At 37.1% G+C, this 9,181-nt stretch overlaps 1 protein-coding gene and 1 pseudogene across 1 annotated transcript; one reads left to right on the top strand and one right to left on the bottom strand.

Annotated features, from left to right (window-relative positions):
* The first annotated feature begins 1,176 nt into the window (after positions 1–1,176).
* LOC129295085 (pentatricopeptide repeat-containing protein At1g05670, mitochondrial-like) lies at positions 1,177–4,693 on the top strand. Its single transcript, XM_054933563.1, is given in 3 exon segments — positions 1,177–1,465; positions 2,185–3,426; positions 3,429–4,693. Coding segments are annotated over 2 exon segments (2,148 nt in total). The 5' UTR covers positions 1,177–1,465; positions 2,185–2,528; the 3' UTR covers positions 4,679–4,693.
* Positions 4,694–5,810: 1,117 nt separating this feature from the next.
* On the bottom strand, positions 5,811–7,080 carry LOC129295084 (aspartyl protease family protein At5g10770-like; annotated as a pseudogene).
* Positions 7,081–9,181: the final 2,101 nt, after the last annotated feature.

The following is a 9,181-nucleotide window of genomic DNA, read 5'->3' as shown; positions in this document are numbered from 1 at the left end:
CAGCGTCATAAACCTTAAACTATTGAGCGAGTAGGGTTTTGGATCCTGAATTTTAAAATTTTAAGCAAATTACTTTTACCGTTTATGTATAAAATATTGACTATTATGTGGATCAAATTAGTTTCAGCATGGTTCACTGCAGTGAACTCATTGTTGACTAAGGTGAGTAATTCATAATTTTATAAAATGACATTTTTTACCCCCTTTTTTCGTAAAGTTTTTCAAATGATTGATATTCCATGCTTTCATATACTTTATAACTCTGATGTAATGTTATTTTAAATAATATTTATTTATTTAATGGTGAAAACTTGAGATTCTATCTGAAAAGAAGTTTAAGTATGAAAGGATTTTAATTAACAGGCTAATTAAGGTTTCAAATTAATTGATGAAATTATCGACTTTTGCATTTATTATTTGTAAAATCATCTAATACGTAACAATGAATATAAAAACCGATAATTTCATCAACGAATTTGAAACCTAAATTAGCCTATTAATTAAAATTCTTTGATACTTAAATTTTTTTTAAATGAGATCCCAAGTTTTCACTATTAAATAAATAAATATTATTTAAAATAAAATTAAATTAGAATTACATAGCATATGAAAGCATAAGATACCAATCATTTAAAAAATATTGCAAAAAAAGGGCAAAAAAGTCACTTAACAAAATTATGGGTAGTCTACTGTGGCCAACGATGTGTTCACCATAGCAGATTATGATGAGATTAATTTAATTTATATAATAATTAATTTTTTATATATAAACAGTGAGAATAATTTGTTTAAAATTTTTAAGTTTAAGATTTAAGACGCTACTCACTTCATAATAATTTACAGTGACATTAATTAATAAATGATATATCAATAGAAGATTGTCATGTCAACACTTGACCTCGTGATGAGTAGCACGGTGAACAGTAATGTTATTAATAAAAAGATAATAATGGAGAGTAATTTACAGTGAATTTAAAAATTAAAATTTGCTTTATATATTCTAAAATTTTAAGATTTATGATACTTTTCGTGTAGCATTGAAAGGTGTAAAATGCTCGTTAATCCAAAAAAGAATTTAAACTTTTCGAGAGCTCCTCCGATTAGATTAGATTAGATTAGATTAGAGTGTTACAAAATGTGTTTGATAATTAGGATGGCGACTGCCTCGCACTCGCAATCCCTAAACGTCACAGCGCTTCACCCCTCACGACACGAGTTCGCCCGCCGCTCGCCTAACCGTCGGCCTCCGACGTCCATGCCCGTCCAGCCATCTACCCACAGACTTCCGCACTCCAAAATCCCAATTTCAGGTGGCCTGAACTCGAAGTCGAAGTCGATTATACCGACCTCTACCTCGCCGGCACTTGTTCAAAGCTTCACCAGTTCTGTCTTCCTTCAATTTGTGAGTCACAGATTCTGGGGCTTGAAGACAAAGTTATACTGGGTTGGTTTCTCAATCTTATAGGTTGGTCCTTCAAGTTTCTCTGTTCCCTATCTTTCCGTTGATCTCTGATTTTTCCCTGTTCAAAATAGTCAAGTTTCTCCGTTTTCTTCCTATTTCTCATCTTTCTCCATCTTTGCAAAGTCTCTGATTTTCTTCTAATTTTTGGTTCGGGGATATAAAAACAGAGGAGCATCTGCAACAAGTTCTTTGCTTTAGCGCTTACCCACACCCACCCACCCACCCACATCTCTTTCTCAAACCATGTAGAAAAATGTAAGATATTGATTAGAAAGGAAATATCTCCATTAACGTAGCGTCTCCCTTATCTGACGGAAAATCTGCACTTTGACTTTCTATTATTGCTTGTTAGTGCTGGATATTTCATCTCCTTTTCGCTTGGCAATTCTAGGAAACGTAATTGTCTTCTTTCTCTTCATGAATATCTCATTGCCTTCATTCTTTGATATTCGTTTGATTGTTGTTCGTTGGGAATAAGGAACCTTATTTTTCTGCTTTAGACATATCATTGCTTGCTGCAATATATGGCTTTATTTTCTTGGAATACCCGAGTGTTAGAACTGTTCGTGAATGTAAACATCTGGGCCAGTTTGAGTTTGATTTGAGCGTAAATTCTTTCTCTCCTGGAATATCTTTTGGAGGTTTAACTGGTTATTTGGGAATGTTTAGAAGTGTTTGATAGAATGCCTGATACATTTTCTTTTCCTCTTCTTTCCTTCTAGGTTAAAATGAAGCAAGTATTTGTCATTTTGATATGGTAAGATGCTCAATAGGCAAGTGTTTTGACATTACCCGATACAACTGTCAAGAATTAAAAACATTTTGCAATCTAATTATAGCTGGGTTGCGTGTGATGTCTATGCCTTGGAGCTGAAATAAGCCTTTCTGATTGTACATATGTGCCACACGGCCATACTACCTCTTCCCACCCGCCTAAGAAAAGTTGTTACTTGTAGGTGATTTGTCATGAAAGAGCCTCTTTGTTGTGATTCTTGTGTACTGGGAGAGAGGTGCCAAACTGTTGTATAGAAAGTCTCAATTTTTCAAATGGGTGCTCCTCTTGCACATGAAGAGACCAACAATCTCCTCTTCACTCCATTATCTAAAAATTAGTGACTGTCGTCTGCTTTTGGGTTTTGATCCAACATATTCTGGATGTCGAAGATATCTGAGTGGGAGAGCCTCTCTTGTAGGTTCAACCAATACCAGACCTTTTCCTGATTATTCCCCAAAGAAGTCTGCTATTAAAGATTCTGAATTTGTGCGTCAAATCTCCAAAACGATAAAGCTTCGCCGTTCTGAGCCTCTTCGCCACATTCTGAAACCTTATGAATCCAAATTCAGGCCTGATCATCTGATTTGGGTTCTTATGGACATAAAGAATGACTATGAACTGGTTTTAGATTTCTTTAACTGGGCACGTCTGCGCAGAGACCCAACACTGGAGGCCCTTTGTATAGTAGTTCATATTGCTGTGGCATCAAAGGACTTAAAAATGGCACACAGCCTGGTTCATGATTTCTGGGCAAAGCCCAATCTGGATGTTGACCATTCTTTTGCAAATTTTACTGAGCGGTTAATATATACATACAAGGACTGGGGTTCTGACCCTCATGTATTTGATATATTTTTCCAAGTCTTAGTTGAAGGTGGGATGCTTTTAGAAGCCAGACAACTTTTTGATAAATTGTTAAATTATGGTCTTCTGGTCTCTGTAGATTCTTGTAATTTGTTTCTAGCTAGGCTGTCAAACAATTTTGATGGAATAAGGATGGCATTAAAGGTATTTAACGACTATCCAGGAGTAGGTGTTCCTTGGAACACCACATCATATAATGTCATTCTTCATTGTCTGTGTCAGTTGGGTATGATCAAAGAAGCACACCTTTTACTCATACAAATGGAATTTAAGGGCCATATGCCTGATATTGTAAGTTATAGCACTATAATTAGTGGATATTGTCAATTGGACAGCTAGAGAAGGTTGTAAAGCTTGTAGAAGAGTTGCAGAGAAAGGGAATCAAACCAAATGAATACACTTACAATGATGTAATTCTTCTTCTTCGTAAGACTGGTAAAGTAGTTGAACCTGATAAAATCTTGTGGGAAATGAGAAACCAGGGGATATATCCTGATCATGTGATCTACACAACCATCATAAGTGGTTTCTGCAAGTCTGGGAATATTTCAGCTGCATACAAGTTCTTTAATGAAATGCAAGGTAAGAAAATAATACCTGATTTTGTGACATATACTGCTATGATTCATGGATTTTGTCAAAATGGGAAAATGGCGGAAGCTCAAGATTTTTTCAGTCAAATGCTTAGTAAAGGGTTGGAAGTAGATGAGGTTACTTATACAGAACTCATTGATGGATATTGCAAGGCAGGGGAAATAAAAGAAGCCTTTTCTTTACACAACCAGATGGTTCAGAAAGGGTTGACTCCAAATATTTTCACTTATACTGCACTGGTTGATGGACTTTGTAAACGTGGAGAGGTAGATGTAGCAAATGAACTTCTTCATGAGATATCTGCAAAGGGCCTACAACCAAATGTTTGCACTTACAATGCTTTCATCAATGGCCTTTGTAAGATAGGAAATATAGAACAAGCGTTAAAATTGATGGAAGAAATGGAACTTGCTGAAATTTATCCCGATACTGTTACATACACGACTCTTATGGATGCTTACTGTAAGATTGGGGAAATGGCCAAGGCTCACAAGCTGCTTCGCAAGATGCTCGATAAAGGACTTCAGCCTACAGTTGTTACATTCAATGTGCTAATGAATGGGTTTTGCCTGTCAGGAATGCTGGAAGATGGTGAAAGACTAATTCAATGGATGTTAGATAAGGGTATAACACCAAATGCTACCACATTCAATTCTCTTATGAAGCAGTACTGCATTAGAAATGACATGCGCGCTGCCACGAATGTTTTCAGGAGTATGCATGCCGAGGGAGTGGCAGCCGATGGTAACACATATAATATCTTGGTAAGAGGGCATTGTAAAGCTAGGAATATGAAAGAGGCATGGTTTTTGCATAGAGGAATGATTGAAAAGGGATTTGATCTCACAGCCTCTTCCTATAATGCCATTATAAAAGGGTTCTTCAAGAGGAAGAAATTTGTGGAGGCGAGGCAATTTTTTGATGAGATGAGAGCAAAAGGATTGGTAGCAGAGAAAGAGATATATGATATATTTTTGATGTAAATTATGAAGAAGGGAATTTAGAAATTACCCTTGAGCTTTGTGATGAAGCAATGGAAAACTGTCTTGTTGGTAAGCTCCAGCAAGAGCGCACATAGGTGAATTTTGTCTTCGGTTCTCTTGCTTGGTGGCTGATCTGAAATTAATTTGAACCTCAGAACATCTATGATTCAAATCACAAGAGAAGCATGTTTGACTCTCATTTTTATCGGAGAAACAGGTAGATTTCTCACAAGCATATTGATAAATACAGGGAAAAAGTCTGTGTTGGACTGGACACTTTCCTGGGACAGAGAATGACCTCCGTGAAAGAAACAATTACAATTAATAAAACATCAAATTGAAGTTTCTCTTTAAGCTTTTGATTTTTCTGATGGGGTAGTTTCGCCATCATTTGAAGCCTGTTGAAGGTGATGTAATATGAGAGAGAATTCATGAATGATATAGGTTTTTTTTTTTTTTTTATTTGTCCTTTGCTGTACTCTTATCAGTTGATGTAAATAACTCCTGATTCCCGATTGGCTGTCGAAATTTTACTGAGGAGAATATAAATGAAGGTCCAAACTTGAAAGCCCATTCTGGGTTCGAACATACATCCCATTGCGGCACAGGGGCCGCTGGCTCTCATTCCCCCCCCCCCCCCCCCCGCCCCCCCAAAAAGAAAAAAAAGAAAAAGAAAATCTTTCTCCAAATGCATTATTAGGCTATTGCAATTATTTTTATTTCTTTGAAAATTATTTACAATATTTTAATACGCCTTAAATATGAGAAAAGTGACTATAATAAAACTTTCTCCCCTGAATGACGAGGAAATGGTAATACCAAATAGCGAAACATGACGAACAAATATATAGCAATAGTAAAAACAACAGAGTCCATAGCCTTGTAACTGGGGAAGACAATATAAGCCCTAACAACCAACGTCTAAAAGTCTCTTGCTTTACCTGGCAAACTCATGAATTAGATCACTTTAAATATATAAGTAGACAGATATAAGCATATCCTTACCTTACTCATGCTTATAATATATCAACTTATAAGCTACTTGGATTTATTGATTTTTGTTGACATCCTAATAACACTAATAAATTTAAGAATCTATCATTTGCAGCCGTGAGATCTAAACCCAATCCTTTCACACATCAACATCGTACACTACCTCCAGTGTTTTCTGCTGTGTATTGCCAATAATAACCACATCATCACCTTCATCGCCATCAACTTTATTCGCAGCAAACCCTAAACACGCCTGTTCTTTGCTCACAACATACAGAATCCCCGATGCGTCCAACGTCACGTTCACCCCCACCTCCAAACGTCAATGAAACCTTCGGCAAGTGAACAACTTCGTACCCACGCAGATTGTAGCACGTGTCCAGTACTTCAACCGGATCCGCCTTCGGGTACCTCCACATCTGTCTCTGAAACTCGTCTCTCAGGGACTGTACGCCGCCGGAGGGAGCCAGGTGACTTCACTACCAGAGTCAATAACCGTGCCGGAGGAGGCAGAGATCGGGATATTGACGCCACCGAGAGATATTCCGACGAAGTCAAGGCCGTAGAAGGAGGAGTTCTTGAAGATGGAGGAGAACGGAGTGTATTTGACGTCGCCGTAGGAGTACCTATGACTGGGGCCAAAGTTGAGGTAGCCGACGGCACTTGGAGTCGACGGAAGACAATAGGAAAAGATTCTGTGGTACTTATGCGCGGTTTGTTGGACGAAGGAGAGCGGATCGCGACCGAGACCGAGCAACCCAGCGGTGCCGCCGAAGAGACCTGTGTTGTTCTGGCCGCAGCCAAAAAGGAAGTCGTCGAAGACATCGGTCGGAGATATGGTTAGTTTTTCCTTAGCGAAGAAGCCAATGGAGGTGGATTCGTCAGCATAGATAAGACCGTACATGCAAGCCCTTGTTGTTGTATTGCATAATGGAAAAAATCCTGGAGATCATATGCATATATAAGAGAATGTATTCAATGAATAAAAGAAAGGAAGCTATGTTCATAAACTTAGCTTGAAAGATAATGTGAGAGTGTGTGTGTGTACCAGTGGCAGAGAGAAGCTGGGAGCACTGAGAAGATGAGCAAGAGACATCGGAGTAAGAAGAAGAGTGAGAAGGGTCAAAGACTGGTTGTTTCTGGGAATAGCAAGAACCAAGACAGGGCTCACACTGAGTCCAAGTTAGGTCACTGCCTGTGTCGAAGTCCAGAGACAGATCTCTCTTGGGGCTTCCCAGCCCCACCGTGACAAAGTAGTTCCCGGTCCCGAGAAGGACGCCGGACTGGGCCGGAAGCTGAACCCGGTCCAACCTGCGATTTGAACTAACATCTACTTTTGCTACTTCATTATAGTTGTGTCTCCTGTAAAGCTTAGAGTGGATTGACCTAGCCCTCGCTTGGTCTCGCATCAGGGATTTCTCTGTGCGGTATAATAAATGAAGATGATGATGTTTGTTGCTTCGGTTCTGAACATGGGCCGTGCTTGTGTACTACTTCCAAATATCCCTTCCTGCTTGCACCTGTTCATCGTGTTATACACATACACATATCACTTGAATGTACTCATGTAGTAGTCACGTGGATTATTCTATCAGCTCAATGTCAGTCCAGTTCAAATAGTAGGAAAAAAATACGCTACAAAGAAGAGATTCTATACAAGGAAAACAAATTTGAGACTACTCCTTCATTAGTTGGCTTTGGACAGCACCGACGTGAGAGTTACGATATGTAAATGACATTTTCTGTGCTAGCATATATAGAAGTTGTATTTGGATCGATCTAATTAGTTTTTGGAATCTAACTGTCAATCTAGTTAATTAGAACTCTAACCATGCATTGACATTCTACTTTGTTATAATCATTTGATTAAATATTAACTATCTTAATTGAACAAAAAGTAATGTTATTTATGGTTCAAAGAGAGTTGGTGCTGAGCGTCACAATGCTGTAGAACAATTTTTTTAATAACAGAGAGTGAGAGATGAAAGAGAAAGAACCTTTAGGAGGAGAGGTGCAAGATGAAGAAGGGAAGAAAGAGGTGAGATGAAACATGATGTTGAGTTTGTTGAAGAAGCTCACTGGCTTCTTTCCTCGTTATTGCAGAAACAAAGGGTTCGTTCTCTATCAAGAAGAAGAAGAAGCAAACAACAGAAATAAAAGCAAACAGGAAGGGATTAGAAGAAGAAGAAGCCATAGAAACAAGAAGGATAGTTTCTCTTTCTGTATGCTTCAAGCTGAGAAAGGGATATCGTTGGCCTTTATAGGCTAAATTTCATGACTGGTCATGATATTAACAGGATATTCTAATTAAACAACTATTAACAACCCATTATTTATATATAACAGACAAACTAATTCACTCCATTTAGCTGGCCTGTTGGTTACGTTGTACTTGGCTTCACTAATTACACAGTTTTGGTGCTATATTACCAAGTCTTCCAATAGAAAACAGCCAAACAGGCCAGCAAAAGGTCAAATGAAACAATCCTTTTCTGAAACGTTACAATCTAAGATCTGCGAACTCCCCTATGATTTCTTCTATCTGATGCATTTGATAAATATGTCTTATTTGCGATCAACGGCCTTCAAGTTTCTTTTTCTTTTTTTCTTTTTTTTTGTGGAAAAAAAAGAACTTCAAGATTATTGTTGATCGCCTGCAGGTCTTTCCTTGGTTTGGGATTAGATTAAATTTATTTGTCACTTCATTTTACCCAAAAACATTGAAGTACATGTGTGAACATGTTAAATCTAATGATGAAGCCATGAAAAATTTAGAAAATATATAACTTGATAAGGATGAGAAGAGTCAAGTATAATGAAAGAAATATATGTTCGATATTGATTATATTTTTGCAATTATTAGAATTAGAAATAAAAATGTAAAAATCAATTTAGCGTTAAAGTTATTTGTAATTTTAGAGTTAGATATGAAATCGTTCGTTCGATTTCAGTCTTGAACGTATATGGAATATTCAAATGGATGAAAAATTCATCACCTCCTGCATCACCCTGAAGAACCTCCAGAATTTTGACATTAAAACGCAACTCAACTTAATTGCAGTTTAAAATTTAAAAGGCTTGGAAAGCTATGGACTTTTCGGTTTTTTCTCAAGAAGAGTGTGTGTGTCTAATTAATCGATGTAAATCTGGTGTATGCATCTAAAAAATGGAAAAAGACAAAAAAACTTGCTGTAAAACTTTGATGGATGGATTTAGAATAGTGAAAAAAAAAATAATGAGCGATCCAGTGATTTTGACTTAATTATGAGAGGATGTTGGGGAAAAAAAAATACACCAAAACAAACGTTGTAACAGACGTTATTAGAAATCCTTGGTGGGTGACTAACAGTGAGACATCAGTCCACTTTGGACCATGATACCTATCACTGGATGAAATTTGGACTGTTTAAATTCAATTGGGACAATCTAAATATAAAATTTTTTAACTTACAAATTTTAAAATAATAAATTCATCTTTAATAAAATGACAGTTAAGAAATTATCTTAGCT

Source organism: Prosopis cineraria, unplaced genomic scaffold (genome assembly GCF_029017545.1).
Source record: "Prosopis cineraria cultivar Desert tree isolate PC_DT_omini unplaced genomic scaffold, ASM2901754v1 PC46, whole genome shotgun sequence".
Classification (NCBI taxonomy): domain Eukaryota; kingdom Viridiplantae; phylum Streptophyta; class Magnoliopsida; order Fabales; family Fabaceae; genus Prosopis; species Prosopis cineraria.
Note: the sequence above shows the minus strand (reverse complement) of the source record. Positions and strands in the feature narration are given on the sequence as shown.